General features: G+C 20.2%; 5 protein-coding genes across 5 annotated transcripts; all 5 read left to right on the top strand.

The window, feature by feature from the left end:
- Window positions 1-2,041: 2,041 nt before the first annotated feature.
- PY17X_1401800 (PIR protein) lies at window positions 2,042-3,152 on the top strand (the record flags this gene model as incomplete). The annotated part of the gene is made up of 3 exons (XM_022957388.1): window positions 2,042-2,056; window positions 2,192-2,977; window positions 3,066-3,152. 3 exons carry the CDS (start codon window positions 2,042-2,044, stop codon window positions 3,150-3,152), a joined length of 888 nt encoding a protein of 295 aa, XP_022812788.1.
- Window positions 3,153-5,485: 2,333 nt separating this feature from the next.
- On the top strand, window positions 5,486-6,546 carry PY17X_1401700 (uncharacterized protein; the record flags this gene model as incomplete). Its single annotated transcript, XM_725490.1, has 3 exons — window positions 5,486-5,500; window positions 5,638-6,399; window positions 6,484-6,546. 3 exons carry the CDS (start codon window positions 5,486-5,488, stop codon window positions 6,544-6,546), a joined length of 840 nt encoding a protein of 279 aa, XP_730583.1.
- Window positions 6,547-8,923: 2,377 nt separating this feature from the next.
- Window positions 8,924-10,090, top strand: PY17X_1401600 (PIR protein; the record flags this gene model as incomplete). Its single annotated transcript, XM_022957386.1, has 3 exons — window positions 8,924-8,947; window positions 9,038-9,934; window positions 10,025-10,090. 3 exons carry the CDS (start codon window positions 8,924-8,926, stop codon window positions 10,088-10,090), a joined length of 987 nt encoding a protein of 328 aa, XP_022812787.1.
- A 2,703-nt stretch (window positions 10,091-12,793) lies between these two features.
- On the top strand, window positions 12,794-13,952 carry PY17X_1401500 (PIR protein; the record flags this gene model as incomplete). Its single annotated transcript, XM_022957385.1, has 3 exons — window positions 12,794-12,808; window positions 12,943-13,776; window positions 13,866-13,952. The coding sequence occupies 3 exons, from the start codon at window positions 12,794-12,796 to the stop codon at window positions 13,950-13,952; spliced, it is 936 nt and encodes a 311-aa protein (XP_022812786.1).
- Window positions 13,953-16,306: 2,354 nt separating this feature from the next.
- PY17X_1401400 (PIR protein) lies at window positions 16,307-17,370 on the top strand (the record flags this gene model as incomplete). The annotated part of the gene is made up of 3 exons (XM_022957384.1): window positions 16,307-16,321; window positions 16,456-17,217; window positions 17,308-17,370. 3 exons carry the CDS (start codon window positions 16,307-16,309, stop codon window positions 17,368-17,370), a joined length of 840 nt encoding a protein of 279 aa, XP_022812785.1.
- Between the last annotated feature and the right edge of the window lie 174 nt (window positions 17,371-17,544).

Here is a 17,544-nt window from a genome sequence, read left to right as displayed (position 1 = left end):
CGTTAATATCGATTTAATATGGTTAAATAAAATATCTATATTTCATATATTAATATAGATATTTGCTATATCATAATTCCTATTATATAAAATTTGTTAATATGTGGTTACATCGAATTGTGCATAACGCAATATGTTTCTTTATTTGATGAAACATTTTATTTAGTAAAACTTATAATTTGTATCATATTTATTTTAATTTAAATCATGTCATCCAACTGAATTATAATAATATAGATTCATAAAATATAGATGCATGGAATATCGATCGAGAATCGACAATGTAAAGTAGTCTATAAAATATTATTATACTTCTAACATTTTTTAAGTTTTAATTGTTTTATTATTCTCTTTTTGTATTTTACATTTGTATTAAAATTAACTAGTATTAATAAAAGTTGCTTTATACACTTTAATTTATTTATCATAAAGGTATACTATTAGATTAATCACTATTAATTTATAAGCTTTATAGTTTTGAGGTATATATAAATTGGAAATATATTATATTTAAAGTAGTAAAAGATGAAATATAAGTATATGAATAAAATGTCACATCATATTTTGTTCTAATAATTATACATAATATGATAGATATAATAGTGTTATTATTATATATCTGTACATATAAACTAGTAAAATAGTATACTAATAACTAATATTGAAATATTGCTTTATTGTGAAACCTTTATATAATTAAATATTAATATTAATTTTATCGAAAAGACGCATAATAATACATTATAATAATACAATTTTTATATATTTGTTAAAGATCCAATTTTGGATTTGTAGTTTTATATTCTAAAAAACTGGACTAATGGAAAAAGTGTTAAATACTCATTTAATGTTAAATCACATTTTATTATTCCGTATTAACGCGTATTATATTATCATTGTTTAATGAATTAACTTTAATAACAAATATCATTATTTATCATAGAATTAATAAAATATAAGATTTTAATAAATTATTTGAATGTATATATATCGATAACTATAGAAGTAGAGTATATAAGATAAAAATGAGCAATGTATAACATTTAAAGAATATTTATCTAAATATATATATTAAAAAAATATATATCTTATCTCTCTCCTACCAAAGGGTAATATAACAACCTAATTAAATATAGTTTTCTAGTATACTTTAAAATTTGCATCAATAATATTTATATGTTATATATTAATATTTACTAAGTATTATTTTAAAAATAATATGCATTCAAAGACTTATTTAAGCTTATAAATACGTATAAATTGCTAATTGTCGTTTTAAACCGTGGAAAAGATGTGCAAACTATATTATAAAACTACCCAATAAGGAATACTTCTAAATTGGAATATGTAGGAATAAAAATAAAGTTATTGAAAATGTTAAAATATATTGTGAATTTATTTATATTAAATATAAATAATATTAAAATTATGTATATGCAATTAAAAAAGGGAATAATGCAACTTATTTTGTAAAAGTTATAATTTTAGAAAAAACTGTATTATATATTATAATAAAATGTATATAAATATTTAATATATTTTAAAAAATTACTATTTATATACTTTATGGATTATAATAATAATATAATTTTTTATTTTTTAAATTTATACAGTATTTAAGTTTTAGAATTGAAATCATTAAAACATAAAATATAAATAGATTCCTTTTCTATGTTCAAACATACTTTAAATTCATTATAAAATTATATTTATTTTTATAATAAAGTTATACCAAATGTTAGTAAGAATAGCATTTTTTGTATAAAATTCATTATATATATATATTTAACTAAAATGTATTAAGCAACCCTCTTTTTAAGGTAATTTAGCTAATTATTATAAACATAATAGAGTATTTATTTAGTAATAATATTATTTTATTATTCTATATTAATTTAATTATTGAAAAACATATAATATATTTAACTATAGACAGTTATTATTTATAGGGTTAAAGTATTTGCGTCACATATTGAGTGCAGTGTATATAAAAAAGCATGATTTTACTCAATTTACAAATCAAAAATAAAATTCCATTATAATGGATAAGAAAGGGGTATATGCATTTTTTAATAATAATAATATTTTCTTTACATTTTATGATATTGTATTATATATATCATTAAACATTATTTTAATAGAATTTTTAATAATTTGTGTTTTTATTAATTGATTTAAAATTTTTTCTTAGTGTAAATTGTTCTTTTCTTTAAGGAACTCGATTTCCGATAAATTGGACAAATCAGGAAATTATCAATTTATTAATCCAAACAATTTCAATGAGTATTGTACTAATGACAAATGTAGTGATAATCTCGGAAAAGTTAATGCTGGATGTTTATTTTTGCTTGATGCATTCTTTATTGATTCTACTGTGTTTAATTCTGTTGCCAAAAGTAACATCAATATTATTGATTACATTATCATATGGTTAAGTTATATGTTAAACCTAAAGAAAAGTGAAGGAAATATAAGCAATCTAAAATATTTTTATAATACATATATAAATAATGATCAGTATAAAAAGTCTATAAATGGTGTTACAGAGTACAAAGATTATAAGGATCTTATAGATAAAGCAAATATGGTGAATCTGGATATGAGAATTATATCTAAATTTTATCACGCATTTAATGAATTATGTATGATGTATATTGAATTTGATGAACAAAGTCCAAATTGCAATAAATGTTCGAAATATGCTGATGAATTTGTTAAAAAATATAAAATACTTAATAACGATTCTGATATTACTAAAGATGGTCCATATTATAAATTATTGACTAGACTATCAAATGATTATGAAAATTTTAAAAATAAATGTAACGATTTTCCATCCCTTTCAACGATAGAAACAGCAGAAAAATATACACATAGTTCTGAAGATGCATCATCAAATTCGTCAATAGTAAACAAATTATTTATAGTTTTATCAATATTTGGTGCAATCGCATTTTTTTTGGGAATTTCTTATAAGGTAAATAATAAGGAATTAAAAAATTATTTTCATTATATATATTCAAACATTAACAAAAAAACATACGTTCCTTAACATTTTATATTAGTATTCATTATTTGGATTTCGGAAACGAGTTCAAAAACAATATATAAGAGAAAAAATAAAAAATATAAAGAAGAAAATGGTTCGTTAATATATAATTTGAAGATTAATAGCAATTTCAGGAATAGTAATAATTATTGATATACGATAAGAAATTGTCTATTTAGAAATAAATAATTTTTGCATAATTTTATATAGTTTTTATGTTGTGGGCCAGGGTTGTGTTTGTGGACCCCATATTCGGGTTAGGGCTAAATATTATATCGTATATAATATTTTATAATTTGAACACTAATTAAATATATGTACCATCCCGTATGTTTAATCACAAGATGAAGTTTAAATATGTAAACAAAAAAAGGAGTACTTCCATCAATATGAAAGGGGCTACATAGCATATTTTCCTAAGTTATAATATATATAATTGAGTGTTCATATCGATTTAATATGATTAAATAACTATATTTCATATATTAATATAGATATTTTCTATATAATAATTGTCATTATATAGGACTTTCTAACCCATATATATATTGAATTATGGATAACACAATATGTTTCTTTATATGATCAAGCATTTTATTTAGTAAAACTTATTATTTATACCATATTTATTTTGATTAAATCATGTTATCCAACTGAACTGTAATAATAGATATTCATAAATTATAGATGCATGGAATATCTATCGAGATTCGACGATACAACAGCATCTATAAAAAGCATTTTATGCATCTAACATTTTTAATAATACAATAAAAATCGCCTATATATATAATTTTTGTTAAGTTTTAATTGTAATTACTATTCTCTTTTTGTATTTTACATTTGTATTAATAGAAGTTTATTTATACGCTTTAATTTATCTATCATAAAGGCATAATATTAGATTAGTCACTTTAATTTTTAAGATTTATAGTTTTGTGGTATAAATAATTATATTTAAAATAGTTAAAAAATAAAATATAAGTATATTAATAAAATTGAATGCTATAGTTTGTTCTAACAATTATAAATAATATGGTATATAGAATGCATTATTATTATATGACTATACATATAATATAATAAAATACTCTACTAATAACTAATATTAAATATTATTTTGTTGTGAAACCTTCAAATAATTAAATATTAATTTTATCTAAAAGACGCATAATAATACATTATAAATGTATAATTTTTGTATATTTGTTAAAGATTCAATTTAGAATATGTGGTTTTATATTCTAAAAAACTGGATAAATAAAGAAAATGTTAAAGACTCAATTCATGTTAAATATCTTTTTATTATTCAATATTAACGCGTATTATATTATCATTGTTTTATCATAGAATTAATAAAATATAGAATATCAATAAATTATTTGATTGTATATACATTGATAACTACAGAAGTAGAATATATAAGATAAAATTAACTATGAAGAGCATTTAACGAATATTTATATAAATTTATATATTAAATGAGCAAAGATATCTTATCTCTCTCCTACCAAAGGACAATACACCAACCTAATTACGCATAGTTTTTTATTATACTTTAAATTTGCATCAATACTTATTTATGTGGTAATGTTTAATATATGTTAAGTATGATTTTAAAAATAATATGCATTCAAAGACTTATTTAAGCTTATAAATACGGGTTCAGTGTTAATTGTTGTTTTAAACCGTGGAAAAAATATACAAAATATATTATAAAATTACCCAATAAAGAATACTTCTAAATTGGAATATATAGAAATAAAAATAAAGTTATTGAAAATGTTAAAATATAATTGGAGTATATATATTAATTAAAAACAATATAAAAGAATTGTGCATTAGCTTAGAAAATGGAGCATATAACTTAATTTGAAAATACTATAATTTTAGAAAAAACTGTATTATATATTATAAGAAACAAGTATATAAAAATTTAATATATTTTAGAAAGTTACTATTTATATACTTTTATGGATTATAGTAATAATATAACTTTTTATTTTTTAGAAAAAGTTTTACTAAAAAAGGAGATGTTATAGGTTTTCTATGACCAAAAATAAATACAAGGAAATATACTTTATATTCTTTATAGAATTATATTAATTTTTACAATAAAGGTATACTATATGTTAGTAAAAATAGCATTTTTTGTATAAAATGCATCATATTTATATTTAATCAAAAATGTATTAATCAATCTTATATTTAAGGCAATTTAGCTAATTATCATAAGACGGAAATGTAAAGTTTCTTTATTAATAATATTATTTTATTATTCTATATTAATTTAATTATTAAAAAATTTATAATATATTTAGCTACAGAGAGTTGTTATATATAGGATTAAAGCATTTGCGTCACATATTTGATGCATGTATATAAAAACAGAATGATTCTATTCAATTTACAAATCAAAAATAAAATCCCATTATAATGAATAAGCAAATGGTATATGCATTTTTTTAAAAATAATAGTTTCCTTTACATTTTTTTATATTGTATTACATATAAATATCATTAAACTTTATTTTAATAAAATTTTTAATAATCCACATTTATAATAATTTTTTTAAATGTTTTTTTAGTGTAGTAAGTTCTCTTTTGCAAAGGTGAATTTTAATTATCAATCGAATAATAAAAAGTATATTTTTGGAAATGATAGTCTTTTCAAAGAGAATTGTACTAATCAAAAATGTGAAAGTGATCTCGCTAAAATTAATGCTGTATGCTTATTTTTCTTTAAACATTTTTTTGGGGACTCTGGTTCGTTCGAGATTAATGCAAAAAGTAGTATCAATATTGTTGATTATATTATCATATGGTTAAGTTATATGTTAAGCTTAAATAAAAATATGGATTATAAGAATATACATGATTTTTATGAAGCGAATATAAAGACTAATGATAAGTACAATGAGGGAATAAGTGGTGTTAACGCTTATAATAGTTATAATGATCTTATAGATAAAAAAAGGGATTTGTTAAATATTAATTTTGAAGATATGTCTAAATTTTATGATGCATCTAATGCATTATGTGAAATATATAGTGAACTTGATATAGACAACTCAAAATGCGACAATTGTTTAGAAAAAGCTAAAAAATTTGCTAAAAAATATGATGATCTTAATGAAAGTTATAATAATACTAAAGGCAGCCCCTATAATCAATTATTGTCTAGATTATCAAATGATTATGACAATTTTAAAAATATATATAAAAATGCCAAATCTATCGATTTTCCAATCCTTCCAACATATTCGCGAAGATCAGTAATAAAAAAAACATTAATGTCAATTGGATTTATATTTTTTGCAGTATCAATTTTCTTGGGGATTTCTTATAAGGTAAATAATAAGGAATTAAAAAAAAATATTATATATATGTAAACATTAACGAACAACCGTACGCTTCTTAACATTTTATATTAGTATTCGTTATTTGGATTTCGGAAACGATCTAAAAAACATTTAAGAGAAAAACTAAAAAAATAAAGAAGAAAATGGATCCTTAATATATGATTCGAAGAGTAGTGACTATTTCAGGAATAATAATAATGATTAATATATTTCAAGAAACTGTCTATTTCGAAGTTATTTTTGATCATAATTTTTGCATAATTTTTATATAGTTTTTATGTTGTGGGTTAGGGTTGTGTTTATGCAATCCATATTGGGGTTAGAGTTAAGTATTACATTTCATTTAATTTTGTATAATTTGAACACTAATTAAATATATGTATCATCCCGTATGTTTAATCTCGAAATGATGCCTAAATATGCAACCAAAAAATAGGTACTGTCATTAATATGAGATGGAGTATATAACATATTTTCATAAGTTATATATAATTGAGCGTTAATATCGATTTAATATAGTTAAAGTAAAATAACTATATTTCATATATTAAAATATATATTTGCTATATAATAATTGTCATTATATAAGATTTGTTAACCCAGCGTTATATTGAATTATGCATATCATAATATATTTCTTTATTTGATGAAACATTTTATTTAGTAAACTTATAATTTGTATTATATTATGTTAATTTAAATCGTATTTTGATAACCGAATTGTAATAATATATATTCATAAAGTATAGATGCATATAATATCGATCGAGAATCGACAATATAACGTTATCTATAAAAGGCATTTGATGCATCTAACATTTTTAATAATCAATAAAAATATGCATATTAATAAAAAATTAAATTATATATATATGTATACTATCATTTTAATTTTTTATTATATATAGTATCATTTTATGCTAAAGTTTTAAAATAATAGAAATAGTTCTCTATACATTAATTTGTTTCCAATAAGGGTATAATATTAAATTAGTCACTATTAATTTTTAAACTTCATAGTTTTGAAGTATAAATAAATTAGAAATATATTATATTTAAAATAGTTAAAAAATAAAATATAAGTATAATAAAATTTCATATCATATTTTGTTATAATAATTATAAAAAATATGATAGATAGAATAGCGTTATCATTATATGCCTATACATATAAACTAATAACTAATATTGAAATATTATTTTATTGGGAAACCTTCTTATAATTAAACATTAATATTATCGAAAAGACACATAATAATACAATTTTTATATATTTGTTAAAGATCCAATTTTGAATTTTATTTTTATATTCTAAAAAAATGGATAAATAGAGAAAAGGTTAAATATTCAATTCATGTTAAATGTCATTTTATTATTCCATATTAACGCATATTATATTGTCGTTGTTTTACCATATAATTAATAAAATATAGAATTTTTAATAAATTATTTGATTGTATATACATTGATAACTATAACAGTAGAATGTATAAGATAAAATTAACTATGGAGAACATTTAACGAATATTTATCTAGATATATATATTAAAAAAAATATATCTTATCTCTCTCCTACCAACGGGTAATATAACAACATAATTACGCATAGTTTTCTATCATACTTTAAAGTATCATCAGTAGGTATATATGTTTAATATTTACTAAATATTATTTAAAAAATAATATGCATCCAAAGACTTATTTAAGATTATAAATACGGGTTCCGTGCTAATTGTCGTTTTAAAGAATGAAAAAATATTCAAAGTGCATATAAAATTACCCAATAAAGAATATTTCTAAATTGAAGTATATAGGAATAAAAATAAAGTTACTGGACTTATTAAAATGGGTTATGAATTTATATTTATCCATTAAAAACAATATAAATTTATGTAATTTGCATAGAAAATGGAATAATACAACTTATTTTGTAAGCATTATAATTTTAGAAAAAACTGTATTATATATTATAAGAAACAAGTATATAAAAATTTATCTATCTTATTAAATAACTATTTATATACTTTTAAGGATTATAATAATAATATAATTTGTTATTTTTTATATTATATAGTATTTAAATTTTAGGACGTTGTTTAGTTTCTATATTAAAGCACATGTATAAGAAGATATTTTCTAAACTCATTACAATGTTACTTTAATTTTTATAATAATGCGCATATGAGTGTTATTAAGGATAACCATTTATGCAAAATTGTATTATATATACATACAATAAAAAATGCATTAAACAACCCCCAAAATAAGGCAATTTATCTACCATAAAAGTATATATTGTTCCACATTATATTTAAATTGATATTAAAAATGATAATAACATGTTTAACTACAAATAATTGATATATAAAATTCAAATATTTGAATCACCTATTTTGGCGCATATTGTATATTTTATATATAAAAGTTTGTTATGGCTAAACATCAAACGAATAGCACAGAATACTTCGTTAAAAATAGCAGCTACATAGTATATACATCTTTTTAATAAAATATGCATTTTCTCAAATTTATTTATGTTATATTACTCATAAATTAATGATAAAATTAACATTATAAAAATATCATTATATTTATTTTTATTTGTTTTTTTTAAATGGATTCTTAGTGTAATAAGTTTGATACTGTGAGGTCACTTTTTCCTGATGAATTGGATTCTGGAGAATATAAGTTTAAAGCTGCAAAATACAAAGACTATTTTTCTAAATCAGAATATACCAATATTGATAAAATTAATGGTTGTTTCTTATGGTTGCTTAAAATAATTTTTGAGAATAGTAATAATTTTTCGGGAGGTGCAAATGAAAATATTATTATTGTTACATATATTTTTTCGTGGTTAAGTTATAAGTTAAATCAAAAAACAGAAAATGGAATCACTAAATTAAACGAGTTTTATAGTAAGTATATAGAAAATGTTCAGGAGTATAAAGGGTCTATAGAAAAGAATACGCAATATAAAACTTATATTGAGGTTATAAATAAAAATAAGAAGCTTATGGATATTGATATTAGTGTTATGTCTAAATTTTATGATGTATTTAAAAATTTGTGTAAAATGTATGATGACCTTTCAAAAGCGAATAATAATAGCCAGGAATATTTAAAATATGTTAATATTTTTGTTGATAATTATAAAGCTCTTATTAATGAAAATTTTAATGATACAAACAATAATTTATTTAGTCATGTATTGTCTGTTTTATTAAACGATTATAATTATATAAAAAGTAATTTATATAATGAATCTGTAAAGAAACAATTTCCAGAACTTACAAAGGAAAAAACAAAAGCACAAGCCCCTGGATCAAGTTTTAAAGGAACACAAATGGATGATTCTTCGGGTAAAATGCCAGTATCAATTTCTCAAACTGAAGAATCAATTTCTCAAACTAAAGTATCAGATTCTGAAACAACACTATTTAGTTCATTGACAATAAACAACCTAATTCCAATTCCACTCATATTGGTTGCAACATTAATTTTATTAGGAATTTCCTATAAGGTAAATAATAAGGAATTTAAAAAATATATTCAGAACTGAGTAATTTGTGAATATAAATAAATTATACATTTTTTAAAAAAATTATATTAGTATTCGTTATTTGGATTTCGGAAACGATCACAAAAACAATATTTAAGAGAAAAGCTAAAAAAATAAAGAAGAAAATGGATCATAATATATGATTCGAAGATTAATAGTGATTTATATATGTTAAGAATATGTCTATTAGAAATAAATAATTTTATATAGTTTTTATGTTGTGGGTCAGGGTTGTGGTTGTGGACCCCATATTTGGGTTAGGGCTAAGTATTATATATTTATTTTTTTATAATTTGAACACTAATTAAATATATGTACTATACCCGTATGTTTAATCACGAAATCAAGCTTAAAGGTCAAAATATGCAACCCAAAAGGGGCTACATAAAATATTTTATAAGTTATAATCCTTATACCTAATTTTTTTATATATATCAAATGTGGCAATATTATAACTTCGCATTATATATTTTATTACTATTTTTTGGTTAACTATACATAAAAACCCTTATTACATATTATATAAATCTTGGTAATCAAGGGGTATATTAAATATGCATGAAACAATATGTTTCTTTATTTTATGAACATTTTATTTAGTAAAACTTATTATTTGTATCATATTTATTTTAATTTAAATCACGTTATCCAACTGAACTGTAATAATAGATATTCGTAAAATATCGACCGAGAATCGACAATACAACATCATCTATAAAAGTCATTTTATGCATCTAAAATTTTAGTAATACAATAAAAATATGCATATTAATAAAAAATTACATTATATATATGTGTATACAATTCTTTTAATTTTTTATTATATATAGTATTATTGTATGCTAATGTTTTAAATTCAAATAATAGAAATAGTTATATATACATTAGTTTATTTCCAATAAAGGTATAATAATATATTAATCACTATTCATTTTTAACTCCATAATTTTGAACTATACATAAAATGGAAATATATTATATTTAAAATAGTTAAAAAATGAAATATAAGATATTAATAAAATTTAATGTTATAGTTTGTTCTAATAATTATAAATAATATGTTAGATTGAATAGAGTTATTGTTCTAATATATATAATATTGTATCAATGACTAAAACTGAAATATGTTAAACTTGGGAAGCATATAAATTATATATTAATGCAAAGTATACAGAAAAGGTATGTAAAATTAAATTAATTTGAATTAATAATATTTTTATTAGGTTATTATATATATAAAAACTCTAAATTTATAATTTAAATATATTGTTATTGCGAAATAATATGTTCTAAAGTGTTATACTTTAAAACAATAAAACAAGGAAAAATAGTAATTGAATTAAAGTATTACCTTGCGTGCATTAATTATCTCATTGTACTATACAGTGATATACCATTAGTAACAACAATAATAGTAATAACAATAAAGTATTAAATACGAAAAAATATATTATGTTAATTTGATACACTATATGCGTATATATTCATTATATATATTATTAAAGGCATGATAAGATTAAAATTGTATGCATACAAAATCAAATGAATATTATAGCATTTAACTAAGTATTTTTTAATGCGATAATATTAGAATTAACAATACCAAGAAAAAATATTAATAATTCTATATTTCCTTAAAAATGTAGTTTATTGTAAAATATGTAGTATAATATTATTTATTAAAATTTAAAAGAAAACTATATATTTAGAAAATAATTCTAAGGGATTTTTAATGAATAATTTTAATATATACATGAATTGAGAGTTTAAATTGTAAAAAATATAAAACATAATTAAACTATGTAGAATAAGTAAATTTTATATGGCTACATTCTTGTCTTAAAAAAATATACTTCCCTTATCTCTCCTCTCAAAGGCCAATATACCAACCTAATACACATAATTTTACATTATATTTTAAATTTGCATCAATACTTATTTATATGTTATATATTTAATATTTACTAAGTATTACTTTAAAAACAGCATGCATTCAAATGCGTATTTAAGACTATAAATAGAATAATAAATACGGGGCCCAGTACTAATTGTCGTTTTAAACCGTGGGAAAGATGTGCAAAATATATTATAAAATTACCCAATAAGGAATAATTTTAAATTGAAGTATATTGGAATAAACATAAAGTTATTTAACGTATTAAAATGGATTATAAATTTATCCATATTAAATAAAAACAATATAAAATTATGTAATTTGCATAGAACATGGAGCATGCAACTTAATTTTAAATGTTATAATTTTAATAAAATATTGATATATAGTATTAGAAATAACTATATAAATATTTAATATGTTTTAAAAAATTACTATTTATATACTTTTAAGGATTATAGTAATAATATAATTTTTTATTTTTTAGATATATACAGTATTTAAGTTTTAGAAGGGGAATCATTAAAACAGAAGATATAATATATTCCTTTTATATGTTCAAACATACTTTAAATTCTTTATAAAAGTATATCCATTTTTATAATAAAGTTATACCAGATTATAGTAAGAATAGCATTTTTTGTATAAAATCCATCATATATATATTTAATAAAAAATGTATTAAGTATAATCCTCCATTTAAGGTAATTCATCTAATTATCATAAGCAAGAATGTAGCGTTTCTTTAGTAATAATATTATTATATTATTCTATATTAATTTAATTATTTAAAATCATATAATATATTTAACTACAGACAGTTGTTATATATAGGGTTAAAGTATTTGCGTCACATATTGGGGGCAACATATATAAAACAGCAAGATTTTACTCAATTTACAAATATAAAATGAAATTTCACCACAATGGATAAGAGAGTGGTATATGCATTTTTTTAATAATAATAATTTCCTTTACATTTTATGATATTGTATTATATATATCATTAAACTTTATTTTAATAAAATTTTTAATAATTTGCGTTTTTATTAATTGTTTTTAAATCATTTCTTAGTGTGGAATACTCCTTTCTATGTGTAACTCGTTTTCCAAAAATTTTGACAATAAAGGAAACTATCAAATTATTATTAATGGAAGCACTTTAAATACTTATTGTGCCAACAACACATGTAGTGATAATCTCGGAAAAATTAATGCTGGATGTTTATATTTGCTTGATGCATTCTTTAAGGATAATTCTGTGTTTAAGACTGATGCAAAAAGTAACATCAACATTGTTGAATACATTATCATATGGTTAAGTTATATGTTAAACCTAAAGCAAAGTGAACAAAATATGAGCAATTTACAATATTTTTATAAGGCATATATAAATAATGATATGTATAAAAAGGCTATAAATGGTATTACGGAGTATACTAGTTATAAGAATCTTATAGATAAAAAACTTGATTTGATAAATATGAATATTAAAGATATATCTAAATTATATGATGCATTTTATGCATTATGTATGATGCATTTTGAATTTAATGAAGAAAGTCCAGATTGTGGTAAATATTTGGGAAAAGCTAAAGAATTTGTTGAAAAATATAAAAAACTTAACGTTTCTGATATTAATAAAGATAGTCCATATTATAGATTATTGTTTAAACTATCAAATGATTATGATAATTTTAAAAAGAACTGTAGTGTTAAATGTTCGGATTTATCCTTCCCAACGATAGAAAAACCAAAAAATTATGTTGAAACTTTTGAAAAAGGTCCTGAACATCTTCAAGCACAAGATTCTGAAGTTGCATCATCAAATTCATCAGTAAAAAACAAATTATTTACAGTTTTATCGATATTTGGTGTAATAGCATTTCTTTTAGGAATTTCTTACAAGGTAAATAATAAGGAATTAAAAAATTATTTTCATTATATATATGCAAACATTAACAAAAAAATCATATGTTTCTTAACATTTTATATTAGTATTCGTTGTTTGGATTTCGGAAACGATTTCAAAAACAAAAATTAAGAGAAAAACTAAAAAATATAAAGAAGAAAATGAATCAATAAAATATGATTCGAAGAGAGTGATTGTTTCAGGAATAGTAATAATGATTTATATATTTTAAGAAACTGTCTATTGGGAAGTAATTTTTGATCATAGTTTTTATATAGTTGTTATGTTGTGGGTCAGGGTTGTGTTTGTGGATCCCATATTCGGGTTAGGGCTAAGTATTATATCTTTACTTAACGTTGTATAATTTAAAGACTAATTTAATATATGTACCATCCATGTATGTTTAATCTCAAGTTGAAGTTTAAATATGCAACCAAAATGGGGATAAACTAATATTAAAGGAACCATATATCATTTTTCCCTTAAAGTATAATATATACAATTGAGTGTTCATATCGATTTAATATGATTAAATAAGTAGCTATATTTCATATATTAATATAGATATTTTCTATATAATAATTGTCATTATATAGGGATCTATAACCCATAGTTATATTGAATTGTGCATAACACAATATGTTTCTTTATATGATCAAGCATTTTATTTAGTAAAACTTATTATTTATACCATATTTATTGTGATTTAAATCATGTTATCCAACTGAACTGTAATAATAGATATTCATAAAATATAGATGCATGGAATATCGATCGAGATTCGACGATACAACAGCATCTATAAAAACCATTTTATGCATCTAACATTTTTAATAATACAATAAAAATCGCCTATATATATAATTTTTGTTAAGTTTTAATTGTAATTACTATTCTCTTTTTGTATTTTACATTTGTATTAAAATTAATTAGTATTAATAGAAGCTGCCTTATACGCCTTAATTTATTTATCATAAGGTATAATAATAGATTAATCACTTTAATTTTTAAGATTTATAGTTTTGTGGTATAAATAATTATATTATAAGTACTTAATTGAAAACATATAAGTATATTAATAAAATTTCATATTTTGTTCTAACAATTATAAATCATATTATATATATAATATCGTTATTATTATATATCTATAAATATAATCTAATAAAACATTATACTAATAAATAATATTAAATATTTTTTTTATTGTGGAAACTTCATATAATTAAATATTAATATTATTGAAAAGACACATAATAATACATTATAAGGTATCAATGTTATATATTTGTTAAAGATTCAATTTGGGGATTTATAATTTTATATTATAAAATATGGATAAATAGAAAAAAGAATAGACTCAGCGTTAAATATCTTTTTATTATTCAATATTAACGCATATTATATTGTCGTTGTTTTACCATAGAATTAATAAAATATAGAATATCAATAAATTATTTGAATGTATATACATTGATAACTACAGAAGTAGAATGTATAGGATAAAAATTAATTATGTAGAACATTTAACGAATATTTATCTAAATTTAAATATTAAAAGAGAAAATATATCTTACCTCTCTCCTCTTAAAATGAAATATAATAACTTAATTAAACATAGTTTTCTATTATACTTTAAAATTTCCATCAATAGTTATTTATATACTAATATTTAATATTTACTAAGTATTATTTTAAAAACAATATACATGTAAAAACGTATTTAAGCTTACAAATACAGGTCCAGTGCTAATTGTTGTTTTAAACCGTGAAAAAAATATACAAAATATATTATAAAATTACCCAATAAAGAATACTTCTAAATTGGAATATGTAGAAATAAAAATAAAGTTATTGAAAATGTTAAAATGTAATTGGAATGTATATATACTAATTAAAAACAATATAAAAGAATTGTGCATTAGCTTAAAAAGTGGAGCATATAACTTAATTTGAAAATACTATAATTTTAGAAAAAACTGTATTATATATTATAAGAAAAAAGTATATACAAATTTAGTATATTTAAAAAAATTATTATTTATATACTTTTATGGATTATAGTAATAATATAATTTTGTATTTTTTAGATTTATACAGTATTTTATTTTTAGAAGGAAAATCATTAAAACATAAAATATAAATATATACCTTTTCTATGTTCAAATATATTTTAAATTAATTATAAAATTATATTAATTTTTATAATAAAGTTATACCAGATGTTAGTAAGAATATCATTTTTTGTATAAAATGCATCATATCTACATTTAATCAAAAATGTATTAATCATACTCTATTTAAGATAATCTAGCTAATTATCATAAACAGAAATTTAACTTTTCTTTAGTAATAACATTATTTTATTATTCTATATTAATTTAATTATTTAAAATCATATAATATATTTAACTATAGATAGTTGTTATATATAGAATTAAAGTATTTGCGTCACATAGTTGATGCATGTATATAAAAACAGAATGATTCTACTCAATTTACAAATCAAAAATAAAATCTCTTCACAATGAATGTAACTATGGTATATGCATTTTTTAATAATAATTTCCTTTACATATTTTGATATTGTATTATATATAAACATCATTAAACTTTATTTTAATAAAATTTTCAATAATGCACATTTATAATAATTTTTTTTAAATGTTTTCTTAGTGTGGTAAATTCCGTGCTGTAAAGACCTGGTTTCCCGATACATTGAAGAATGATGGAAAGTACCAATTCAACGATCAACATTTCAAAGAGTATTGTACTAATCAAAATTGTGATAGTGATCTCGCTAAAATTAATGCTGTGTCTTTATTTTTGTTTAATGAACTCTTTGGGAGTTCTGATTCGTTCACGATTAATGCAAAAAGTAATATCAATATTGTTGATTACATTATCATATGGTTAAGTTACATGCTAAGCTTAAATAAAAATATGAATTATAAGAATATATATGATTTTTATGAGGAGAATATAAAGAATGGTAGTAAGTATAATCAGAAAATAACTGAAGTTAACGCTTATAATAGTTATAATGATCTCATAGATAAAAGAAAGGATTTGTTGAATATTAATTTTGAAGATATGTCTAAATTTTATGATGCATTTAATACATTATGTGAAATGTATAGTGGACTTGATATAAATAACTCAAATTGCGATATTTGTTTAAAAAAATCTAAAGAATTTGCTAAAAAATATGATGATCTCAATGAAAGTTATAATAATACTAAAGGCAGCCCCTATAGTCAATTATTGTCTAGATTATCAAATGATTATGATAATTTTAAAAATATATATAAAAATCCCCAAATTAGCAATTTTCCAATCCTTCCAACATATTCACGAAGATCAGTAATAAAAAAAACATTAATGTCAATTGGATTTATATTTTTTGCAGTATCAATTTTTTTTGGAATTGCTTATAAGGTAAATAATAAGTCAATTGAACAATATATTTAGCACTGAGTAATTTGTGAATATAAATAAATTATATATTTTTTTTAATTTTTATATTAGTATTCATTATTTGGATTTCGGAAACGATCTAAAAAACATTTAAAAGAAAAACTAAAAAAATAAAGAAGAAAATGGATCCTTAATATGTGATTCGAAGAGTAGTGACTATTTTAGGAATAGTAATAATGATTAATATATCTAAGAAACTGTCTATTTGTAAATAAGTAATTTTTGCATAATTTTTATATAGTTTTTATGTTGTGGGTCAGGGTTGTGTTTGTGGACCCCATATTTGGG

The sequence above is a fragment of the Plasmodium yoelii genome, assembly GCF_900002385.2.
Source record: "Plasmodium yoelii strain 17X genome assembly, chromosome: 14".
In the NCBI taxonomy this organism is placed as follows: Eukaryota; Apicomplexa; class Aconoidasida; order Haemosporida; family Plasmodiidae; genus Plasmodium; species Plasmodium yoelii.
The sequence above is the reverse complement of the archived record's forward strand: the minus strand, read 5'-3'. Positions and strand labels throughout refer to the sequence as shown.